Consider the following 27,583-nt stretch of genomic DNA (forward strand, 5'->3'; position numbering starts at 1 on the left):
TCCGTTCGGCCGCATGTTCTAAATTTATTTATTACCCGCATTTTTCGGTTAGTAGGTAAAAACGCATTTATTATTTCTTTTTGTAAATCGCATTATATATTAATTTCAAAATGAATAAGGAAAGGGACGATAGATTATTTCAGCGACGAATGGATCGTCTTCAGAAAAAACTCGAAGTATATTTTACACGCGCGCAAAATATATATGATTCCATGAATAATGTAGATCATGATGGCATTAAAAAATTCTTAGCTAACGCTTCGACCATCGACTTGATAAGAACTGCTTTTTTATCTGCTGTAGAAGAGCAAAACGAATTAATAACGTCAAACTCTGATGGGCCAGAACATAACTATAATGTAGTTTTATCATTTGAAGAATTATATGCAGAAATAAAATATACGTTTCAAAAATTAAGTTTATCGCAAAAACAAGCTGAGAAAAATAACGCAATCGAGGACGCTCCTCATAAAAATAATATTTTACTCCCGCGTTTAGAGTTATGTGCGTTTGACGGTGAACCCGGTAATTGGCCGATCTTTTATGAAAATTTTAGAACAATGATTCACGAAAATAATAATCTAACAGATGGGGAAAAAATACAATATTTGTACGGAAAATTAATTGGAAAGGCAAAAGGTATTTGTCAAGGAATCATGCCAAGCTCGCAAAATTATGAAGTTCTTTGGAATTCATTGGTTAATAAGTACAACGACCAACATGTTCTTGCCGCTACTTATTTTGACCAGATTTTAAATATACCCGCGGTCAATAATTCCTCAATATTAAGTTTAGAAAATTTTATTGACACTTTTTCTTCCACAACGGCTGCGCTAAAACAATTAAAATTAGATAGTCTCGAGGAATTTATGTTTATTCATATAGCTTGCAAGAAATTAAGTATGGACACGGTTAAATCTTTCGAATTATCGATTAGAAACGAAATAGCACCTAGTTCGTCAGAATTCATAGAATTTATTCGCGATCAATGTCGCATTATGCAACGGGCGCAGACAAGTGTAGGTACGTCCTTAATAGTTAATGCAAATACCCGTAAGTACGCAAGTACGTCAGGTGAATCGCAATTTAAACGCAGCAATAATAATTCGCAATCAAAACCAAACCCACAGTACAATAACAAAAATATTGTGAAAACATTTGTTAATAATATACCTATTAATAATAAATGTTTAATGTGCGGTGATATGAATCATATTCATTTATATCAGTGTGCAAAATTCACCGCCATAACGGCGCGTGAACGCTATAACTTTGTAAAACTCAAGAAATTATGTATTAATTGTTTAAGTCAGATGCACGTCATTTTGAACTGTAAATCAATGAGCAGGTGCAAGATTTGCTCTCGCGCTCATCATACAAGTCTGCATTTTGACACAAATAACGCTAACTCTTCCGCGGATTCGAACTGTGTGGTATCGCGAAATAGTTTTAACAATACGCAAATTAGTGAAAATGCCGGAACATCGCCGGACAATAACTCAAATGCATCAAGAGCGGTCGCACTGTGTGCCGTAGGCTCTCGAGGCATGAATGAATCAACCGTGTTATTAGGAACCGCATGTTGTGACGTCATTGACGCGTTCGGGAAAAAACACACGATTAGGGCTTTATTCGATAGCGCTTCGCAGAGAGACATAATAACCACAGGTTGTTGTGAGTTACTAAAACTAAAAGTAAGTACTTCACAAAACAAATTCGTTTCCGGTATTGGTGACGTAGTCAATCCTATTGAAGGCATTACTTCGCTGATTATTCAGTCTCGAATAGACGAATCGGTGAAATTTAAAATTTCGCCTATTGTTGTCAAACAAATAACAGAAGAGATACCTTATACTAACGTAAATATCGCAGATTTCGAGTACTTAAAAAATATTCGCCTCGCAGATGAATATTTTGACAAACCTGCAAAAATCGACTTGATTATCGGTGCAGATTTATTTACACGGGTTTTATGCAATAAAACCATTTCGCGCGCTTTAGGTGAACCGGTAGCTTTAAAAACTTTATTCGGCTTTTTGATTATGGGACAGGCTCCCATACACACCGCAATAGATAAGAATCGCGCATATTTTACGGTAACTGAATCATTCGAAAATCGCATGAATCGATTTTTCGAAGTAGAAGATGTTCCTAACGCGTCCACGCAAACAATTGACGAATTGGAATGCGAACAAATTTATAAGAATACAACTACCCGCGACGAAACCGGTCGGTACACAGTTGTATTACCCTTTAAATCCGAATCGAGTCTCCTTGGCGATTCGCTCAAGTTAGCCGAAAGGAGATTCTATTCTTTAGAACGCAAGCTTTTATCTAATCCATCTATAAAAATGGAATACGATAAAATCTTCGAAGAATATTTAAGGGAAGATTATTTAACACCTATAGAGCTAAATTTGAAAACGCGCTCTAGTATTCAATATGTAGCACCACATCACGCAGTGGTACGCGAAGATAAAACAACGACGAAGGTTCGCGCTGTAATGGACGCTAGCATGTGTACCACGTCCGGAAAATCATTAAATGATATTTTGCATACCGGAAAAAATTTACAGAATGATTTATTTCAAATCATTTTACACTTTCGTTTGTTTCCGATAGCTTTGAGCGCGGACATCCGTAAAATGTATTCGCAAATATTAGTCGACAAAAAACATCGATGTTACCAGAGAATATTATATCGCTTCGATGTAAATGCACCGCTTCAATTATACGAAATGACACGCGTCCCGTTTGGTCTAAGGTGCAGTCCATATCTCGCCATGCGCACGATTCGTCAGCTGGCTCGAGATGAGCGGGAACGCGCTCCTCTCGCAGCCCAAGTCGCGGAGAGAGATTTGTATATGGACGACTTAGCTACGAGCTGTCTAAATGAGAGCGAGGCTATCGAACTCTCAAACCAACTGATTAGGTTATTTCTTTTTGGGGGTTTCGAATTGGTGAAATTCTCCAGTAATTCGCCACAAGTGATGAAAAGCATACCCCAGGCTTATCGCATTTCTGAAACGGTGGAATTCAGCTCAGAAGACTATTGTAAAATTCTGGGGTTACAATGGCTACCCGCTAGTGATGTTTTCACCTTCAGCGTCAACAACAAAACTCGTAAATGCACAAAAAGAAATATTTTATCCACGATCGCTCGTTTTTGGGATTTGATGGGTTTTGTTGCGCCGGTGACTCTTATGTCTAAATTAATTATGAAATACCTTTGGGAAAACAAAGTTGACTGGGATGATAGTCCTCCTGAAAATATAATTTCCATATGGGAAAACTTTGAATCTGAACTTCCGCTCCTTCAAAATATTCAATTGTCACGACATGTAGGCGTTACACAGGACTCTATTATCTCCGTTGTAGGATTCGCAGACGCCAGTGAAAAGGCATACGGTGCTGTAGTTTACATTCACGCTTACAACCCCTCAGACAATCAGATCCGAATAAGTTTAGTTTGCGCAAAATCTAGAGTTGCTCCATGTCGTAATATATCGTTAGCGAGGCTGGAGTTATCTGGAATTTTAATTTTGTCAAAATTAATGCGTGTAGTTATCGATACATACGCACCCCGCTGCAAAATTAATCATGTTTATGCGTTTTCCGACAGTACCGTAGCTCTGTCCTGGGTCCACTCGCATCCGTCTCGTTGGCAGACATTTATTGCAAATCGGGTTACTATAATCCAAGATAATATAGCTCCATGTAAGTTTTACCATATATCTGGAAAAGACAATCCCGCAGATTGTTTATCTCGGGGCCTGACTCCTGCTCAATTAATTGACCATCCGCTTTGGTTCAAAGGTCCTAGCTTTGCACGCTTACCGGTAGAAGAATGGTCGGTAAATAAGTTCGATCCAAGTACAGTTGAAAATCCGCCCGAAATGAAAACTAAAGTGATGACGTTTTCCGCTAATCTACCTAAACAAACATTATTATGTTCGCTAGCTTCGCGCATTTCTTCATGGCCTAAATTACTTAGAATCGTAATTTATATATTTCGCTTTATTAAAAAATTACCTGCCGAATTTGAAATATCTCATATGCAATTCGCGGAAACTGCTATTATCAAAGATTTTCAATATTTGCATTTCTCGGACGAAATCAAAAAGGCACCAGGAAGTAGAAAATGGTCGCCCGCTTTCCGCAAATTAAATGCTTTTATCGATACGAATGGATTGATAAGAGTAGGTGGTAGGCTGGGAAAATCAGACTTGCCCTACGATAGCCGGCATCCGATTATTTTACCTAGTCGAGGTCACATTGTCGATCTTCTGATTGATTATTATCATCGTAAATACCTACACACAGGCCCGCAATTACTCATATCGCTTTTACGACAAAATTATTGGATTTTATCAGCGCGTAACATAGTACGCAAACGTGTGCAATTATGTAATATTTGTTTTAAGTCAAATCCAAAATCGCAATTTCCGCTAATGGCAGATTTACCCGCCTGTCGAGTAAATGAGGCCAAAGCCTTTTCCCATTGCGGGGTAGACTACGCCGGTCCTTTAAGTATCGTACCTTGGAGGAAAAGAGGTGTACGCAGTGTAAAATCATACTTATGCTTGTTTGTATGTCTAATCACTAAGGCAGTTCATATTGAACTAGCCTCCGATCTAAGCACGGAATCGTTTATAAACGCATTCAAACGATTTTTATCGCGACGTGGACCAGTAAAGGTTATGTATTCTGACTGTGGAACCAATTTCATAGGAGCAAAGTCTCATCTCGATTCTGTCTACACTCTACTGGAGTCTCGGGACTTTAATAATAAATTCGCGACAGAATTACGAGAAAATCAGATAGATTGGAAATTCAATCCACCGTCCGCCCCTCACTTTGGAGGAATTTGGGAGAGTAACGTCCGATGTGTCAAACTCCATCTCAATAGGGTGGTCGGAAAACAACTACTTACATTTGAAGAAATGTCGACAGTACTTGCGCAAATTGAATCAATTTTAAATTCAAGACCGCTTTCTTGTTTAAGTTCCGATCCTTCGGAACCTTTGGCTTTAACCCCAGCGCACTTTCTTACGCTGACTCCTCTCAAGTCATTACCCGCTGAAAACACTTTCCCTAAGGAAATAAATCTCTTACATCGTAAACGATATGTCGATCATTTAGTTCAATCGTTTTGGAAAAGATGGAAAATAGAGTATCTTAATACTCTTCAAGCGCGTCAAAAATGGAACACAGACACAGATTCCATTCGGAAAGGCACTGTAGTTCTACTTAAATCAGATAATAGTCCACCATTCATTTGGCCGCTTGGGATAATCGAAGACATTTTTCCCGGAAGTGACGGTGTAGTTAGAGTAGTAAATGTCCGAACAAAAACAGGCATATATAGGCGTCCTGTCGTAAAGGTTTGCCCTTTGCCTAATCAATAAAACATTAAAAATACAGTCCACTTACTTATAATTAATTAAAAAATTTAGTTAGTTTTCGCTCTTTATGTTAATTTAGCTTGTTGTCATTACAACATAGTTAGGATTATTTGAATGCGTCCTTTCGTCGCTCAAACGCTCTATCACCTGCCTAATCAGGTGTTAATCTAAAAATGGAAAAGATATTCCATAATATGTTTATATGTAATTTATAGTTTGTTTTTTTTTTTTTCCTTATCGCGTATATAAACATACAGTTTTTTTTGTTGTTGTTTTTTTTGAAAGGACTGCGTTCTGTCAAGCTGGGGGGCATGGTTAGGCCGATTGAAAATGTGTCACAGCGTAAATAAATTCCTATGCCTGTCTCCTTTTCTCTCGCCCACTTGAATCCTGTCCCTTTTGCACCTTTATAGTTCTAATAACTATTGAGTTGATGATTTTGCCACCTGGGGTCAGTGTCCGATTTGACCGCGATCGAAGTGCAGTTCGGTTGAAAGTTTCGCCGCTCGCTCCGCCTTATCGCCGCCTCAGCTAAGTTTGGAGAAAACAAGAAAATCAACTAAAAAGGTCAGTCCATTCACTCCATTTCCTTGCATCCATTTGCGCTGTGACATTTGCAAAATTTTATATACCTACTGCCGAGAACCAGCTCACGCATCGCCATTTTTGGTCCGTTCGGCCGCATGTTCTAAATTTATTTATTACCCGCATTTTTCGGTTAGTAGGTAAAAACGCATTTATTATTTCTTTTTGTAAATCGCATTATATATTAATTTCAAAATGAATAAGGAAAGGGACGATAGATTATTTCAGCGACGAATGGATCGTCTTCAGAAAAAACTCGAAGTATATTTTACACGCGCGCAAAATATATATGATTCCATGAATAATGTAGATCATGATGGCATTAAAAAATTCTTAGCTAACGCTTCGACCATCGACTTGATAAGAACTGCTTTTTTATCTGCTGTAGAAGAGCAAAACGAATTAATAACGTCAAACTCTGATGGGCCAGAACATAACTATAATGTAGTTTTATCATTTGAAGAATTATATGCAGAAATAAAATATACGTTTCAAAAATTAAGTTTATCGCAAAAACAAGCTGAGAAAAATAACGCAATCGAGGACGCTCCTCATAAAAATAATATTTTACTCCCGCGTTTAGAGTTATGTGCGTTTGACGGTGAACCCGGTAATTGGCCGATCTTTTATGAAAATTTTAGAACAATGATTCACGAAAATAATAATCTAACAGATGGGGAAAAAATACAATATTTGTACGGAAAATTAATTGGAAAGGCAAAAGGTATTTGTCAAGGAATCATGCCAAGCTCGCAAAATTATGAAGTTCTTTGGAATTCATTGGTTAATAAGTACAACGACCAACATGTTCTTGCCGCTACTTATTTTGACCAGATTTTAAATATACCCGCGGTCAATAATTCCTCAATATTAAGTTTAGAAAATTTTATTGACACTTTTTCTTCCACAACGGCTGCGCTAAAACAATTAAAATTAGATAGTCTCGAGGAATTTATGTTTATTCATGTGACATTTGCAAAATTTTATATACCTACTGCCGAGAACCAGCTCACGCATCGCCAGTCACCACGATCAGATTGAAGGCTTCGCCAGAGTTGTTTTGGAGACTTTCTCTGTTCAGTGATTTTCTTGCACCAGAAACTTGATTTTTTTCCTTTTATAAATGTCCTGTAAGAGGCTTGCATTTCTAACCATATTGATCGGTCTGAAGTTGACAGTGTATTTCTGTATTTACGTTCAAGACGTCTTAATTCTTTTTTTTGCGTCGACAATTTTCGTCAAACCGTGCATCAGATTTCCTTTTTCGAATAGTTTTCGAAGTAAATGGTGCATGTTTGTCTATCAGGTTAGATAGTACCTCATTATACAACCTAACCAATCGATCAACGCGTTTGAGCGACGGTCAATATTCGGACCGACCAACAATGTCAAAAGTTCAAAGTTAAAATCTTCTAAATTTAATTTTCTCCATGGCCTTGATGTGAGTGTTTTGTAAATTGCTGTTGGTTTTTGTATGTTAATTTTACAGTGCACTAATCTATGTTCTGAAAGTCCGATGTCTGTAACATGAACTGTGATCTTTTGATCACATTTTCGTCGAATTATTACATCAAGTGTACCTCCCGCATCATGTGTAGGGGTATTTACTTCTTGTGAACATTCATAATACCAGTGCGACACTGTTTCTCTTGGATTTATGTTTTGGTTGGACTTTCTTGATGTTTACTATTTGATTAGCAGTTTGTATCTGCTTATACTTGCAGATTTTTTCGACGATTTTCGGCAAATTAGAATTGCTTTCGGAAAATTGTATTCCGATGATGTATATATTTAGTTTTCTATCCGGGTGCTCCAATTCATTTACTCTGTGTCTAAGTTTATTTATTTCCAGATTCTTATTAACGATATTAGAGCGCAACGCTACTATTTTTATTTTTTTAATCTTTTATAATTTTAGCGTTTTCCTCACATTTTTAAAGAAGATCTTCACAATTGTGAAGAAATAAACTCCCTGGTAGTTCTTTATTCTTGTATTTCTTTTTGTAAATCGGATAATGTTTTTAATTCAATTAATATAGATGACAAGTACTATCTTCTCTTTCTATTATTTTCTCTCGTGAGCTTCCGACTAATTTCTCTCTGTTCGCGCGCGCCGTCAATCTTCCCAGTAAGCGACCATTGGCATTTTTTTATCACTCATCACTATACTCTGGTGCTGAAAGGGAACGAGGAAAAACACCTTTACCAGATTGTAAATCTTTTTTCTTGCTGTTGCCACACTTCCAATGTGCTCGGGATATTTTGGTAATTTTTTAGTGGTCGGTCCAGCGCATTTTGGGTGTAGGTATTTGTAGGGTCTAGCACATTTTTAAAACCTTAGTCTCGGGTGCAGATACAGCAGTTCATTTTTATTGTAATAATATGCAGATATACAATTTATACAGTTTATGTTCAGTTGTATTAATCTAGTTTTTATGTACCTTGAACAACCATCTAGCGTTAAACGACAGAAACAAAATTAAATATGTATCTATGGTTTGAGTCTTAGCTTTACTGCTAGCACTTGATTCATCCAATCAAAGCAAAACAATGTACCAATTGTACTAAATTCAACCAATAGATTTCGTTTATGATAGACATTTTGAATTGTTTTGTTGTTTTATGATAGATAATAAAGATCATATTAACTTCACTTAACGATCGATTACACTTGTGAAATAAACTGTTTTTTTACAGAAATTCACTGCTTATTTATGTACGAGTACGTCACTGCGCACATAAAAGTCACTGTGCTTGGGGCAAAATTAGAAGGCATTTTTACTGCAGCAACTGTTTGGAAACGAGAAATATTTTTGTACGTATAACATAGAGCTGCGTTCGCTATTGACGTATGTACTATTGAATTCTTCAATATGCATCACGATTATCTATTTAAGGTGGACGGAAACATCGCAAAATACTCACCGTAAACCAGCAGGCGGTGGCGGCCCAAAAGAGGAGGGTGGGTGCTGAGCTGACACTCGTAGTCCCCCGCGTCCCCCGGCCGCGCCTCGCGCAGGACCAACCGCCACGTGTCCGGCGGCACCAGCTCCGCCGCGAACCTGCAACCGACCGCACATGACGTCACGCGCCCGACACGTCCACCCACCCGCGCCGGCCGGGCCGCCAACCTCACCTCGGGTCCGCCGTGAAGGTCCTCCTGCCCACCGTCAGGATCTCCGGCGAGCCGTCCTCCGGCCTCCACCGCACCCAGGACACCTGCAAGCACACCGGCGGTCAGTACTGCCTCCGTGCCGCAGCCGCCCGCGCCCGCGCGCACCCGCGCGTACCCGCGCGCACACTCACCAGCTTGTCCTGCAGGGCAACCACCTTGCAGTCCAGGTGGGCCTCGGCTCCGGTGTCGGCCGATACGGTGCTACCGGCTGACTCCATTCTAGGACCACCAAACCTTACACAATCATTAAAACAATATTATGAATTTAATAATATTATCACAGATCATCATCAATTTGCAATTGAACATATTATGAACTTATTATATGGTAATAGCTATTGTAACAGAGATGAATGTAATATATATTTTAATTTCCTCGTTATTGTTGTCACTTTACACTTACACAAATTTCTGCCGATGTTTATATCTTCCATTTGTTGATTTCGGCAAAGTAAAATATCTGAAATCTTTTTTGATTTTTCATTTTCATCCAAATCATTTCACCTGTGTACCATACCTACTAGACACTAACTTGTTTAGTACATTCTATTTTGTTTTTTTACTTTTTAATATTTTCAAAAAGTAACTTATTTTTATGAAGTAACTTGATTACTAACATTTACTTTATTCACTAATATATCCATATTTGATGTACCAACCTAAAATATGCAAACCATACATATTATTTCAGTTTTCTTATTTTTTTGTTGTGATAAGTTCTTAATTTAAATCATTTATAGTTTGTAAAAAAATTAGCTATTGGTAGCAAACGATAAACGGCCTAAATTTTTTTTGGAATTCTTTTGTTTTCTCAAAATAAAATTTGAAAAATATAAAAACTGATAAAACCTGAAAACGCTATTTATACCATTCATTTCCGTTATTCTTCTCGAAGGTATTCTCCATCTCTATTGTAATATCCGTTTTCGGCACTCTGTGTAGGGCAGTACTTGACTACAAACATTTGGAAATACTTTAATTTATTTACCTTATATTTTATACTTCTTTTCGCTTTTAAATAAAAAAATGACCATTTTTATATTGTTTTTATGATAATGCAAGATTAAAACAAAATACCTTTATTGGCTGTACGAAAGATGAAAAATGTTTGCATGACCGAAGAGAACGAAATTATAGTATTTACAAGCCTTATAGAAAAAAAATGTTTTTCATGGTATTTGTTATGGGTGAAGGCTGAAAGCAGTTCGCAGTAGCGCGGCGATGTCGTCTCCTAGAGGGTACGAAATATTTTAATGCACTTAAAAAATCTGGTAATATATTATGTAAATAACTCATCTATATAAAAACAGTTAATGCATATTATCGGGTTGACCGACGAGTACTTTATGGACCGGTACAAGTCATTTCACCTATCGTTTCTGTGGGTGTGCTTGTTTAGGGTCGAGTAAGTGTCGAATATGTAGTTGAGCATGGGGGCGTCCGTCTTCCCCTGCCTGGGGGCCCCGTCCGGGGGCGCGGGCTGTCCACCGCCAGCCGGGCTCGGCACCATCACGTCCACCGACCCGAGAGACGATTTTACATTTCCTTCGACCTTCGCTGCAGCCGCACTTTGTTGTTTCACTTGAGACAAAACTTCGATGTTGGCCATAGAGTGCGTGACACTTGCTATTTGCATATTCTTACTTATTTCGTTGTTGAAAGGTTTATTTACACTAGATTTAGAATCATTCGAATCATAACTGTGCGTTTGATTATCGACTATGTTAATGTTGTCAGATTCTACTTCCGAAGGATGTTTTGTCATACTTTGATATGTAGCGTTGATATAATTCCGAAACATGTATTTGAGTTCTCCCGACTTGAACGTCGAAGACTGCTCGAAGCTTGTAGAAGGTCTGTTAGAAGCAAAACTATATTCGTCTGCCACTTCCCACCGCGGAGAAGCGATGGAACTGTCTCTTGCAGGATGAAGGAGAACGCTCGAACGATGAAATGAGGGAGCCGTCGGCTCTCGATGCCGTCTAACGGGGGAGAAGGTGAACGAATCTGCGAACAATTGGCATATTTTCAGTTACTTTTTACAAGGCACGAACCACAAAGAAAGAGAGAAGAAATACCAACCGATATCAGCTCGTATTAGTAGAAGTGGCAGCAGAATTACAGAAAGAACACGCTTCATGCTGCGGGTCCCCTTCTCCGCCTCACCCCGATTTCCTTTGCGGGTTCCATCTCTAGTTGGATTTTAGCATCATCTTCTTCACCGACCACTGCAACAGAACATTCTATAATTATATTCATAATAATAATAGTATGCCTATCTAAAAATATAGTTTTAGTAATAATAGCAAAGCTGAACAAGCGCAAGAATGGGAACGAAGAAAATAAAAAGAGTACATCAATGTAAAATTTTGGAAGCTGGCCCAAAGATCAGTGGGATCACTCTCAGGTGGTTGAATTTAGGTTAGCGATGGCAAGAAACGGCGTTTTTTAAACGCGTGACCTTTTCAATAACTGGTGTTATTTTTTGACATGATTTGTATCACTAATTATTTTATTTTATTTTATTTAATTAACATAAACGGCAAATCTGCCTTTTACAAACATTTATAATATTAACATATTTGGCTTAATATATTATTTTTTTTAAAAACACGAATTTTAAAAACAGGATTTATAAAAAAATTTAAAAATCAAACAAAAAATTATACAAGATTTATATTTAAAAAAATAACCTGAATTATTTCAGCATATTCAGTAGAAAGTTTAAATAATAAAACATTCTACAGTAAAACAACAAGAAAATCATAAGTACTGTTTCACACAGCTAGGCAAAGTTAACAAAAAACTGTATATGAAATGCATGAATATATAAATATAATTACCATCTTTGAAAAAGTTCAAAAAGTTTGTTCTATAGAAACAATACCCTTCACTAAATATATCAGATACGTGGGAATAACAGAATTATGAATTATGACAGTTTAACTCTACCCAGTTTGTGTTAAGAGCCTATCATCCATAATTATTATTGTATTCTGGTGATACACATCTTAATACATTATTTTCATGGACATCTCAATAGACATACCTTTTGTTTTTAATTTTGTATGAAATCATAAGTTTAGTATGAAAATATAATATGTCCATGTACTTGTAATTTTCTCAATCTGAATGGTTTGGGTATGTCGAAAGATATTGCCCCAAAGATAATATGCCCGCCCGTATATGTATATGCATATTTTTTTATTTTTTTTGTTTTTTTTTACGATATACATAAGAGGCAAAATAGAGGAATAAAAAAAATGGATATTTAAATAGCAAAGAAATACATAAATAGTAAACAAAAATCCCACAAAGGCAAGGCCTGTTCGTGGGTATTCAAGAGATGTTTGTGAATTTTTGTTCCTATAATAAATAGACAGGTATAATATTTTTTTGTTATTTTAGAAAGAGAAAAGGAAATATCATGTAAAAGATTATAAGGTAATTTTTTATTTTATATTAATTAAAAAAGGAAATACTTAAAAATAAAAAAAAAAACATAAAAATGTTCATTATTATTAAAGGGCAACTAAATAAATCATAGAAAAACAGAGTTCATATCTTTAGTTGGAATCCTGGATAATGTGTGTTTTTTAAAAGAAGGAAAATTTTGAAAGATTAGGATCAATGAAATATTATCAGTAAAAATTTTTGGGCCTATAAAATATGCATGTCTTTTTGCTAGCCTCGTTTTACAATGTGGTATTTCTAACACACGATTCCTTCTTTGACTTGACCTATTTGAATTACTTGTAAATACATTTTGGTTCTTAAATATATATTTTAAACAGTAAAAACAATATATTTGTCTTATATCTAAAAGTTTAGCTTCTTGGAACAATTGGAAAGAGGGAAAAGTGCGATTTTTTGGAAGCATTGTTTTTAAGATAAATTTTTGAACAGTTTCTAATGATTTAATATGGTTGTTATAAGCTCCTTCCCATCCAACTATTCCATAGGAAAGCAATGACTGTACAAGTGCATAATATACTATTTTAATTGTAATTAGCTGGGGGCTGTAGTCGGTAAGTTGGATCGTACGGTTTGCCGCCGAATGCGTAAAATATACCGCTTCAAGACAAAGCAATTTTAAAATAAATCCTGTTACATTGTATGTTCGTCAATTTCTTACGTACTCTTCATACTTTATTTGACAAAATGAAAAAGACAGAGATAGATATATAGAGATAGATAGAGATTTTGCGTGATTATTTTAATAGGTAAAATCTATAAATAGCACTCCTGACTAGTAGTACAAAAATACAAACAAATATTTACTACCAAGATATTGCCGACCCCATATAACGTGTAGATCTACAAATCTACTATACATATGTAAAAATACGATTTTACTCTAACTTTATACTTTTTTATTTTTTTATTTTAGCGCTCTTAAAATACTTGAACCGTTTTTTTTTTTCAAATGATTAATCTTTAATTCCGAATCCCGAATATACGAGTGAAGGCGTATAAAACAAATAATAAATAAATAAAATTAAAAAAATGTTAAAAATATTTTTTAAAAACCGAATATGGAAACAAGATAAATGTAATAAATTTATTAAATATATATAAAGACAAATGACTTGTTTTATTATATGAACTTTTTTTTTGTTTAAATGAACATTTAAATTCATGCTTTTTTTGCGATTGCAAAAATACAATAAATATGGTATAGGGCTTAGGATGCGGAACGCCCTGTGTTAGACCACGGGATGCGGGTGGCCCGTATAGAGTGTATAGTGTATAGTGTATTGTATGCCAATCCAGGGTACGGAGCAACCTGTATACCGACACAGGTACGGAGCACAGGTACTTATTCCCTCCTTCGCTTCGGACGCGTTAATACTCCCGCAATCGGAAATCCGTAATTATACCATCTCAACCCTTTATGAAATTGAACTCTTAAGAATCGTCGAAAGGAAAGCCTTATTTAATCTCCACTTATTTATTACTTTCCTTTGTATAGGCAGATGTTACAAAAAAGCTTCTAATGAAATTACACTCCCTTTTATTGCTCTTGATTGGAAACATTAATAACTTTTCATAGTTTCGATGTAATCTCATCGAGAGATCGATACTGTAGTAATTAGTAATTAGCCACGCTAATAATAAATAGATAATGTAATCACACAATGCTACCGTTATACCGAATATTGGATCCTATCCAACGGATTTTGGAATTCTTCGTATTCGAGTATTTAGTCACGCAAGTGCGTTCATTGATCCGTATCGGACGGACCGCACGGACCGCACGGACCGCACGGACCGCACTTGTACGACTAACTATAGAAATAATGATAAAATCCGTTCGATACGATCTGTCCGACGCGTGTAATGAGGACATGTGGGCGTCTACTTTTAGTATTTTTGTTGGAAGATGTAATTATAAATGTACAATTTAAAGTTTCGAAATGACTATCGATCAATATAAATATTCTCATGATATTTTGAGTTTGTCCAAATGTTTGTAGACAAAAAACTGAATTTGTGCCACCTGGAATGTTACAAAGTGTGTATAGTGGCCGCTCGAACCAGCCAACGTAAGCATAAGCCCTGTAAATGCCTAGACTTCCATATTTCCTTCTCTCGAATGATCTCCGTGTCTGTTGTAATTTGTTAACAAATATTATCATTTCGTTCACTCTTATTTATTTGCCGCATCGCGTGATGCGTCATAAAGTTCCGTATTATTTCCATAACCTGTAAATGACTCGACTTCTACTCGAGTATTTTCTGGTATTTTTACAAAACAGTATTTTCGTGGTTACTCAATAATAAATGTTATCGCTGAGATCTATTTTGATAAAATTCACGAAGATTTAAAAATAATACTTTAGGTAAAGATTTGGTCATATTCTCGATCATCGTATTTTAAGGTACGTTATCCGGGATGAGTTGATATCAGTACCTGCTTATTTATATAAGGTGGGTGCTATACTAATTGGACATAGGGCGGTAATTGGACATTCTAAATCTAAATTCATTTAATGCGTTAATTTTAAGAAAAAAACACACAAAAATTGTATTTTTTTATGGTGGGGATACATTCTTACGTTTACTTATTTATGAGCATTAGATTTAGGGTCCAATAAGTACTATAGCACTCGGCTACTTGCTCTACTCGCTCTCGGCTCGAAATATCCGCATATTTCACTAGCTACAAACACACTGTTTCGACAGACTAAATTAGATTGTCTTCGCGTAATTAGCTTTACTCCCGAAGGTCCCGCAGATCCCGCGTATCTCTCTCACCTCTGTATTGTTGTAGGCCAGGCACGACTGACTGCAGGTGTGACATATTTTATAACGGGTCAGGTACTCGGCACCGGCGCCGAAATTGCCGATTTTAGTCGCCCGGCAATACCTAAGCGGACGCCCGGCGACAAAACCTAAAAGCTGGGCGACCGTTTCCGTTGCGAACTCCAGAAAATAAAATCCAGCGCATGGCTACAGTTAAATAAAACACCTTCAACGTCTAAAACCTTCAAAACTGTCATTTAATTCTAGGTATTTATTGATTTTGTTATATTAAAAGTCAATTCATCGAGTACCTACATTGTGGAAACATTTATTAAGAAATTTAATTCATATTTCGTGTAAATGTTTTGCACATTATCATTGCTAAAATATATTTTTTGTCAAGTAAATTTGGAAATTTTAAAAACAGTGATATTGTTTAAATAATAACTTGGTGCATTTTTTCCTCTAATTTTTTCAACTAGACAAAACATAAATTCTTACAATATTTTTGTATCAGGTAAATACTCGTATAATCTAAGTTTGTAAGTGAAAATTCTCGATGGAAGTTCATTGTAATTTATTATATAAATAAAAGACGAGTGATACTTTAATCCAAAAATTTGGAATATCCAGTGACCGTGTAATGACTGTAAAAATACACGCTACGTAGATACACGCCAAACGGGTAGAGCCTTAAAAACACGCATAAAAGAGCACATACAGTCATGGTCTAATTATAAAGATAATTTAAATTTTGCCAATTATTTAATAGAGAATAAACATTCCTTTGATTTAAAAAATAAAGTAAAAATAATTCATATTGCACCTAAAGGCCATAAACTTGACAAACTAGAAATTCTCGAAATTAATAAATTAAAAAATAAACCCGACGTAGAATTTATTAAATGAACAGATAACACACGTGCATTCTCCATTACTATACTCATTGTAATATATTTTTAATAATAACTTTTTAACTTTTGTTTTTTGGAAATCATAATTGACAAAAATCACACTCGCGAAAGATTATATCAACTCATTAGTTAACCCGAAAAAATTTTGATAATGATCCTTAAGATAAAATTAACTTTATTTAATTTACTTTCATATAATTTTGAATTCTCTATCCTTACCTCTGTTTTGTATAAATACATTGAACTCCTTAATAAAGATACCAGTCTCGAAGACGTCGTGAAAGCGATGAAACCGGTCACTGGATATTCCAAATTTGTGGATTGAAGTATCACTCGTCTTTTATTTATAAATAACAATATTTTATTTATTATAATAAATCTCGTATAATTGTAAGCAGCGGAATAATTTACATTGTATATATTTTTCTACCACTTCTGGATGTTTCATATTGGCTAATTCAAGTATGAATTTCTTATCTGGTCAAAATTATTTTTACTACGCTATTTGCATATGTAAAGTTTGATTTTTTTATATTTATAATTTGTTATTATTCCTGAACTCGGTCATGCATTTCACATATAAACTCAACATTTCAGTCTCCTTTATAGTTTGAGACTTGGGGATGACATTATTAACATTATAGCGTGTTTAACTCCTTTCTTTCTGAAGGGTCTCATCTCCTGACTGAACCAGTCGGTGAACATAGGGTAATTATCAGAATTTGCATTTTTATATACGTATATCTATATTTCATGGTCAGTTAGAAGACAACCCTTAAACTGTCTGGGATTACATTTATATTTGTTTTTCTCTTTTGTCTATACAAGTACATAATTTATGATTGGACGGTACGATTTCTACTACCCACGAGTGCGGTGGTCTTTCACTACCGAGCTATCGTGTTATAAGGGAGGCCTTTGCATATAATAATTATTTGATGTTATTTATTTTATCAACAGGTACTACCGTTCTTCCGGCAATCCCGAGCCGAATGCGGCTTCCCTATCAGCATTTAGTCCAGCCGAATGAAAATTCCTAATAAGTTAACCGCACTTTGTGCGTATTACACAAATATTTTTCTTCAATGGATTTTAATATATATTTATACGTGAGATTTATTTTGAATAAGTTTTCAACGATGTCGTTTTATTATTTATGAAAATGAATGTTAACATTCCATTTTTTGCACCATTTGTAACCTACTTGTTCGAATATGCCTTATTTAGCAATATGGAATTATTTTAAAGTTCATTTAAAAGTTATTTGTTTAAATTATCAATTATTGAAGTACAGTCGTGTCCATTTTTTAATTTGTGCGTATGATTATAATTATTATACTGTATTTTTTTTAAAAGGAATAACCCGCTAAGCTTCTATTTAAAGGCGCGTCAGCAGGTGGGATAGAGGGGATATGAAAAGAGGTTATTAAAAATACACCATTACAACTTACTTCAATTTTATGGACAAGTCTGAACGAATTTCATAAATAAAATAAAGTATTATATAAAATACAAAATTTAGATTAACATTATTACAAGAGATGAAAAATATTTTTGACAAGAATATAATATAACATATTATGGAAGTCTATGCATCTATAGGAAAAAGAGTCTACATCTTCATTCACGTGGGTGAAATTCATCTGACATCGGAAAATATTCTTCATCTCTGTTGTTATATAAGTAAACTATATAATAACTCCCTTTACTTTAATATTTATATAAAAATATTTGGACACACTAAAACTATTTTTGCCGTATTATTTACATTTTAATCTCTGTGTTAAAAAATAATTATTTTCATTGATAATAGGTATAAAATATAAACGATTTAGGAAAATTAAGTAAACAAAAAATCCTTTAAAAAATCCCTTGATCCCTTAAAAAAAAGAAAAATCTCTTAAAACTTTAAGTTTAATTGTTCATTATATCAGAAGAAAAAAAACCTTTCACAGCAGTTAAATCTAAAACATGTGTTTTACTTATTTCGTGTAGTGGTTAAGACGCTCGATTCCCTAAGTGAACACAAAAATCAAATGTGATTTTTCTAAAGCCTGGGTGTTCTGTGATGTAATTCACCACCGTAATAGGGAAATATTAGGGTTTTATTTTACAATTATGAATTAATAAGGGTAAATGAAATACTTCAAAGCCAAAAAAAAATTTTTTTTTGGACTTATTAGTAGCATAAAAAATATTTTTAAATTCATCATTTTGAATTCCCGCGAAAACGTTTTATTTCATAGGCCACGCCCGTCATACGTCACAAACCGCGTTTAAGTTTGACGTTCTGTCATTTTTGTATGCAGAAACTCTTGTGCATTATTTCATCTGAGTTTATTTACATATATTAGAGATTTTACAATTATTTTTTGTGCATTATATCTAAAATAAAGGGCTTTTAATACTGTATAGTACCCAAGTGCAGGATTACTTTGAAGACAACGCCAGAAAAAATGTTTTCAAATGTGCCCAAAGATGCATCAATACGAAGAAAATAGTGCTTCGCTATGAAGAGAGATATAAAGAAAAATAGAATGTTTACTTCCAAATCCGTTATCTATTGTTGTGAAGATCACTTTGAAGTAAGTATTATTTAAAGTATTCGTTTGTTTTTAAATGTATTTAGTTTGTCATTGATCACGGAAATTCTGACATTTCGTAAAACCTAACATTTATTTTGTCGCTACGCAGTCGATATATTATACTTTTCCACGTTCATAGCGAGTATTTTTATTTATCCAATGAGTCTCGGATCATATCGGTATTGTAATGATATTTATTCAAGTGTGTAAATAATATATTGCTTTTCATTTAAGAATTTCTATTTATTACAGTTGAAAAAGGATTTGAAAAATAACATGAGTGTGCCAAAAGTCCTAGATGATAAAGAAAAAGTGAATCGTGTGCAAATTTCGCAGGAAATTCGAAACTGTGTCCAAGAAAACCCAAATTTCCTTGACAATGTGATAACCAGTGACGACCATAACGGCCCGGAGACCAAACACCAGAGCACCGAGTGGCTCACCAACAACTCCCCGTGTTCAAAGAAAGCCAGAATGAGCAAGTCAAGGGTCAAATCTATGCTAATCTCCTTTTTTGACCGTCGCGGTATAGTTCGCAGGGAGTTCGTACCCCCTAGATAAGCTGTGAATGCCATTTTTTACGTGGACGTGCTTGACAGGTTGCACAAACACGTCTTCCCCATGAGGCCAGACATCGCCGATTCTTGAAAGATTTACCACGATAGCGCGCCATGCCACACCACGCTGTTGGTGAGGGAGTTTCTGACCAAGCACAGGGTTGCCACGTTGCTTCACCCCCCCTACAGTCTAGATCTAGCACTGCTGGACTTTTTCCTCGTATGTTTTTTTTTAAATGCCCCTTGGGCGTAAAAAAAACAGTACGTAATACATATTATGACCATATCTTATTCTGGAAAAAAAAAAATATTCAAATTGAATCTTTTATTAATAATAAATAAAAATTGTGTATTGGTTGACCATTACAGCAAACTTTACTTAGCATTTGTTGCTATAGAGTTCGACCAAATGGACCACGCTCAGATATTTGAAGAGTTAACAACCTTCATCGCAGCCGATTGTGATTGATTGCAAGTAAAAGAGAAATGAAATAAATAGTTCAAAAATCAATTCAATTTCAATGCTGACAAAACCAGCTTTTATTTGTTATATAAAAAAGGTACAATATTACAAACAATCAGAATATATAAAAAATAAGAAACATAGGGTACGTTGACAATATTTTTTTAATTAAATTTATTTGGGAAACAGAACAGTTCTACGTACGTATTTATAGTTTATAACATCATATTATTTATTGCATGGATGACTTTTGACATGTCTATCTTCAAGTATTTGTTGAATTTGGTCATGCCTTGTCTTTTTCGGTCTCCCTCTATTTTTGCATACATCAACATTCACATTGTAAATATTTTTAGCCGTTCTTTCGCTGTTCATTCGCTCTACATGTCCAAACCAACGCACAGCTCCTTTCTTAATTTTGTTGATAATGCCTACCTCAGCATTACATAATGTACGGATATCGACATTTGTGCATCTATCGTACATAGTTTCAGTACACATTCGCCTGAGAGATCGCATTTCAGCCTACTCTATGCTCCCATACATCAGAGTCGGGATCAGGACTCCATTGTGAACTGATAATTTTGCCTCTTGTGGCAAACATTTATTTGCCGAGGTTAATTTAAGTTCACAGTTCACTCTGTTCCCGGCACTCACCCTCCTGTTATTGGTTCCTTACTTCGACGATGAAGCCATGACAAAAGAACAACGGCGTGCTTGCAACCTCCTGAAAATAAATTAGTATTTTTACTGACTTTTATATAACTGGTCATACCATCTTAATATGATGTTGGAGTTGAATTCTATGGATTTTTTCAAATGGGAGTTGCATTATTTTTTACTTTGCCTATAATATACGAGGTTTATATTTCAAAAAGAGGATTTTTCTGATATTATATTACTTTATTTTAGCTAAACTGTTGAAATTTTATGGATTACATGAACACGTTTTATTCCTTTCACTCAAGTCATAAGAAAGGTTCAGGTAAAAATCTATTAACTCCTTTTTAAAAGCTGGTATGCAATTTAAAAACTGTAAAAGGCGTCAAATACTGTTGTTTTCAATATAGAACTATTTGCGCCCATTTTACACATTTCTTTTCTTCATATCATAATATATTAATCTGGGATATTAGATTAAATAAGTTAATGTGATGGAGAAAATACTTGTTTATACCGAAAAGTTTTAGTTGCCAATTAAAAATATATTAGATATTTCTGAATACTTATTATGACAGGTCAAAAATAATTACAATAAAACGGTTTTATTCTTGCTTTCTCAAAACAAAGTACAAGTCAGATGATGAACATTTTGTTACATTGCTACTAACCTTGAGCCACTGGACAATCTTCACATATACAAGACTCCACTATTTCCTCCATTTCATTTCATATCAAAGTAACAGAATATTATTTTTGGCGTACTTTGTGCTCCGGTGTGACACGTGCTTTTACTAAACACATTGCTCCAATTCGTTGAACGTGCACGTATCCAATTGCATTATTGCCATATTTTTCCTGGACGACCTGTGTAAAAAAAATATATAATCGTCAATATCTATCAATCCAGTGATTAAAAAAAAAAAAATAAACATTCATGTCTTGAATATAACATTTATCTGATGCCAAGTACATTATTGCTAAATATAAGTATAGATTTAAAAAGCAAATCATACATTTTAGGAAGGACACGGATTATAAATGTACACATACAATAGCATAAACTTCGTTCTTAACCATCGGGAACAAAAAATTAGGTTATGACTTGTCAAGTAATATTTTTAATCAATATTTTACATAATAATAATTGGTACACATCGATATTATTTTATCATCATTGTTAAATATTTACATGCTTTCGTTTTTTTAAGTTTAGGATGTTTAATATATTTACAATTTATAATGCCAACTGGTTTTCTAACACAAAACGAGGTTAGAATGACACTTGTATTCGGGGAATGTTTAAGATACTATTTAAATGATTCATGTCAAACATCAACACATATAATTGATAAATACATTAAATCTACAAATATTTATAATAATTACTTACCTTGCAGCCTTGATTCCTTGAATTTTTGCACTATTATACTGCATATTTGTAGTAAAAAAAGACGCTAAAATAATCGCATCATCTTTTGGCAAATTATCCAATTGGGCTTTTGAAATTCCGTCTTCCATTATTTTTAATGATTTCTTTATCACTGTAGAATAATTATAATTTACAGTTATAACTTAATACATAATTCACAACGTCAAAATCCTTTATAAAAAGCACGCGACAATGACAGCCCGTACAAACAGTATGCAAAATAGCCAGGCATTGAAGACGAACGCGGTTTGTGACGTCACTACCGTCACGACCGTTTAGCGTTTTTGTAAAGGCGTATTTTTTAACATTTTTATTTTAAAAATTAAGAATGAAAACATATTTCTACAATATCCATATTGATTATAAAAATATAATTATATTTTCTAAATCCATTTGACATATTTTTATCGGTATTCGTAGTATGTGATATTTCCCTATTGGGCCTCCCGGCCTTTTATGGTGCAAAGAAGTTGTTGTTTGTAAATAAATTATCTTCATTTATAATCATTATGCTATCAGTAGTAAATACTAATAATAATTTTAAAAATAAAACCAATATTAATTTCATAACAAAAAAAATTATCATACAATGATACGTTAATAAGTAAATAATAATAAAATTATGTATTTCCGTAAAGTAAAACTTACATTTTTCATTTACCGATTTGTTGTTACTTGACAGCGGTAGCTGGTGTGTTGTTAACACAAAACATGTTTACATTGAGAACAATAATTATAATTTAATCTAACTGTACCTACCTAATATTTTATTTTTGTACACTTTAATATTGTAATTATTTTCTCTTGTTTGAAAGAAGAAAGAAGTGAGGACTGATAGCTCCGCTCCGTATTACTCCGTATGGATCCGCTGGTGAAAGGATTTTTAAGTCCGAGTAAACAAAAAACTTTTTTTTATTTTTTTATCATTTCATTATTATTGTAATATTTTATGTGTAGAATAATGCGGAGTGGCTATTTCAATGTACGCTTTTTTCTTATTTTTTTGACACTGTACGAGTATTTAGTAATGTATAGAAAACTAAAATTGGCCTATAATTTTGGTTTATGTGTAAATATTTATTTTCTTGTTGTAATGGCTGTTGTTTTCTTTTAATAAATAAAATAAATAAATAAACATTTCAGAATATCCAATTCATTCTCAATACATTACACAAACTTTAACATTACACAGATTGATTAAATAGAAAAATGTCATATAAAATGAACATACATATTACAATTTGGAAATTGCCTTCCTAAGAGAAATCCCACTGTCATGAAACATATCAACATCCGAGGCCATACGATCGCTCTTTCTACCTTCTGGCATAACCATTGGCAGGTCGGTTCTGCATCCTAGTAGGTAGAATAATCTGTGTTGCCTTTGTCTAAAATAATTATCATGGACAAACATACCAATTGCATTCAAAATATTTGAAATATGTATGCGACCACCAATTAGTTGAAAAAGGTGAACACCCAAATGAATATCCCTTCTCACCGGTAGTCCAGCATTCCTAGTAAGAAGTCGGTCGGGAAAAACTACGGGTAATATTTATATTCTCTGAGATACAGGTAATGCAATTTTTTTTCTGCACCCTCTCCATCATTAAAGAGTAGGTTTTATTTATAATGATAACTTATGCAGATTAAATGATAACTTAAAGTCAAGTTTCTCACCCTTTCAGATTCATTAAAGCAAAAACAAATGATACTGCAAGTTTGCATACGAATGCACTCATATTGACTTTCTGGCTCAAGTTTTGCTCCTATTCTGTTGGAAATTAACCTTTTTTGGTTTGAAATTGGCGCCCAACCAAATTGCGAGTAATCTACCCCCCACTCCTCCCCTCCCCCGTGCAAATGGCGAAATTTCCTCCACTTTAATAATAATAATACCTAATAGTGTCCACCGACCCGACCCCTCCTTCTCCCCCTCCCGCCGCGCCGCCACCATTACCATTCTCATCCACATTGCGCGTCGTGACATTAAAGTTAGTGTTGACGTAACAAGAGGCTTCTTCCGAGCCACAGCCGCACGGTGGTCGAGATTAAGAAAAACCACAATTAATTATTTGTTGATCTAGTATAAAAAAAAAAACGTCATATTTACGATTTTAATATTGTATAATTAATAGATTTAAGCTGAAATTACTAATCTGCTTTTACTTGGGAATCGATGAAACAATAATAGTCCATTTTTAAAATATAAAAACTTCTAGGAATACATACAAGTCATATTATTTTTCATTTAAATATTATAATTCATATTTATTAACATAAAAACATGAAGAAAAAAAGTGCATATTTGAATAGCAAAATGGGAGAAAACCTAAGTGCTTAAAGCATCGGAGTCATCGGAGTCTAAGTCGTCACTCAAATTTTCACAATCATTGGACGGAATTCTTAGTAGACTTAAAACATCAACAGGTAACATTGAACCTTTTTTTAGGAAGTGGTCAAAAAGTGGAAATTACAAGGTTTGATGAGATTAAAAAATTGATTAATATATCTCGATCGGTGCTTGTTACTGACATTTTTCGGGTATGGTGTTCTGGTAGTACGAGTACCTTATCTCTGTGTCTCGATTCTTATACACCTTTACTTAATTATCCTATCGGGAGTAAAAGTAATTTTATCACCGATGTACCGTGAGGAATTTTGTGGGATACCGATCATATAGACGTTCACAAAGGCTAGCAGTGTCTAAAGCATATTGTTCGAAATCATTTTCGTTGGCGTCACATTCACCTTCGGAATTCACTTTCGAAATTACTGAAAATTGCCATATTAGATCAGCATCGATACCTGTTATTTATAGAGACAGAATTTGACTATCAAAAAATCGACGGGCAGTGTTGCCATCGTTAGTACTACCAAAGCCCTGATTTGGTATTTTTGTGGTATATATTTAGTAGGAACTTCCTTTGATTTCATAGAATTGGCATTTAATGCACCGCGTTCTCTTAATTCTTCAAATAATCATTTACGGGATATATAAACAGGTCTTCCTAAAAATAGCGATAGTGTTAAAAAAACAGATTATATGTATATGCCATAAAATCTGAGACTGGAGTTTATAATACGTATCGCCCTACGTTTATAATAGGCCCCTGGCCTGTTACGGTTAAAAAAAAAACAATAAAAAAAAAACTAATTAAAAAAACATTCTGGATAACAAATGAAATTAAAAGAAAAATCCGACAATACAAGGAGGTAGCTGGAAAGGAAAATAAGTGAAGTAACAAGGAGCGGTAGAGGATGAATGAAAGAAAGAGAGAGTGGAAAATTGCATTTAACAAACGAAAATTGTAGAAATAATGATAACTCATAAAGAACAAAAGAAAACAAAACGTATTTTATCCATTGTTCTGAATCAGATTGTTGATTATTTTCTGTACCTACTATACGACTATGGAGAGTTAAATAAATCTTGGCTTTTTAAATTCTTGTCGAGTGTTTCGCAAATACGAGAGATGGTAGAATGTTTACTATAATAAATTTTAATGTTAAGAATATAGAAAAGTCAGTCGGACAATAATAATCAATTCCGGCGAATCGAACTTATAGTTTAAAAAAAAAAAAAATTCTCTTATATTACAACAAATGGCTTAGGGTGCTGAATGCGAGTACATTTCAAGTTCCTAATTTAATAATACGATGGTGTAGCAGAATTAAGATTATGTATATGTTTAAGTTCTTGTTTAAGGTAATTCCCGAGTGTTCAGTGCTAGAGAGTGGACGTATCGAGTGCTAAGGAATCATACAACAATAACATCCAGTTAAGATCTTTTCAATAATATTATTTTTTCTGTTTAGTGTAAAATTGAAAAGTTAGAATCTAGGAGACAAATTATAGATATGATGTACTTGTATAATATAATTCACAATAATGTTGATTCAGTGTTTTGTGTTCAAAATGTGTCATTGTACGTTCCCCGTAGGCATCTGAGATCACCTAATACATTTTACCTTCCAATTTTTACAAACAATATGGCACATTCTAACCCTCTTGCAAGTATGTTAAGACTCTATAACAAAATGGAAAAAAAAGTTAACATTGACATTTATCATGATAGAGCAAATGGTTATAAAAAAACATTACTATGTGTCTTAAATCGAATGCCTAATCCTTATTTTTGTGTATGTAAATTAATTTTAGTCTATTTTATTATTTATTTATTAATTTACACGCCCTATGGGCTTTTACATATTTTAGAAATTACATTTAAGTGCAGCAGTGAAACATGAATATGTAAATTTAGTTAAAATTAAAGATAACATAAGAAAAGCTAAAAGATACAATAATAAGTAAAAATCATAAAATGTACCAACATAGGTATATGGTACATAGAAAAATATTTTTAAAAAATTACATGTGAAAACATACACGCATACATATACATACATATAAGTTCATACATTATTATAGCGATACATGAGAAAAAAAAATAGTAAATAAAGAAAAATATTAAGAAATTTTACACAAATTAATTTATAACCTTTTGAATACTTAACCTATATTTATATAAAGACAGACAAAATATATCAACTTCACCATACTCGTTACCTAGCCGGTGTAGTCTAGGTATTGGTGAATTGTAATAATAATTGTGACTGCCAGAAGATTAAAAAAATAACGTTAGCTGCCGAGTATTTCGAAGAGGTACTTTCAAGCTGATAACACTAGTTAATTCCGGGACGTCCAATACGCCATTTGCTATTTTATATAAATTTAATAAATCATTTATAATTCTTCTTTTACACAGAGTTGACATATTTAGTGCAGATAATAAATTATCATAATCAATATTTTCAGTGGGTATATTAAGTTTGTAATTGATGAATCTAAGGAATTTACGTTGTACTCTTTCTAACTTTAAAATATGAACATTGTAATAAGGTGACCAAATTGTTGAATTGAATTCTAAATTACTTCTAACCAAGGCAGTAAATAGCACTTTAAGGGTAGTGATGGAATTAAAATCCTTTACAGTTCGCTGCAAATATCCAAGACATTTCATTGCCTTATTAGTGATGGTATCAATGTGAGGAATAAATGACAATTTTTCGTCAAAAACTATCCCAAATCCTTTATTTGTGTAACTCTTCCCAGATTGATATTATTAATGTTGTAATCAAATATTATGGGTTTTCTACTTCTTGTAGATGATATTACACAACACTTGTCGACATTTAAATAAAGTTCATTTTTCTGGCACCAGTTGTACAGCCTTACCAAATTAGACTGAAGAACTCCACAATCGGTATCAGAGGTAACAGTTTTTGAAATTTTAAGATCGTCGGCAAAGAGAAGAATGTCTACTTTTTCAAATATCGACACAATGTCATTAACAAACAAAGAAAACAGTACTGGTCCCAGGTGGGAGCCTTGGGTTACCCCACTAGATGCCTCAAACTGATACGAGTTATAACCGAATACTTTTACTAAGATTTTCCTTGATGACAGGTAGCTTTTAAACCATTCCAAGATATTACCAGTAATTCCCAACGAACTAAGTTTGTGTATTAAAATTGTATGAGAAACCTTGTCGAACGCT

At 34.0% G+C, this 27,583-nt stretch overlaps 1 protein-coding gene across 1 annotated transcript in view; it reads right to left on the bottom strand.

The window, feature by feature from the left end:
- LOC148275596 (uncharacterized) overlaps positions 1-27,583 on the bottom strand; it is an 86,854-nt gene that overhangs the window by 11,671 nt on the left and 47,600 nt on the right. The window contains exons 2-6 of the mRNA XM_088235478.1: positions 11,248-11,393; positions 10,536-11,172; positions 9,297-9,399; positions 9,127-9,209; positions 8,916-9,052 (exon numbers count right to left, since the gene is read on the bottom strand). Of these exons, the coding sequence (XP_088091604.1) occupies positions 8,916-9,052; positions 9,127-9,209; positions 9,297-9,399; positions 10,536-11,172; positions 11,248-11,305 (1,018 nt within the window). The 5' untranslated portion in view covers positions 11,306-11,393. The remainder of the gene's footprint in view (positions 1-8,915; positions 9,053-9,126; positions 9,210-9,296; positions 9,400-10,535; positions 11,173-11,247; positions 11,394-27,583) is intronic.

This window comes from Micrasema longulum, unplaced genomic scaffold (assembly GCF_059751315.1).
Source record: "Micrasema longulum isolate JH-2025_06_02 unplaced genomic scaffold, ASM5975131v1 h1tg001379l, whole genome shotgun sequence".
NCBI lineage: Eukaryota > Metazoa > Arthropoda > Insecta > Trichoptera > Brachycentridae > Micrasema > Micrasema longulum.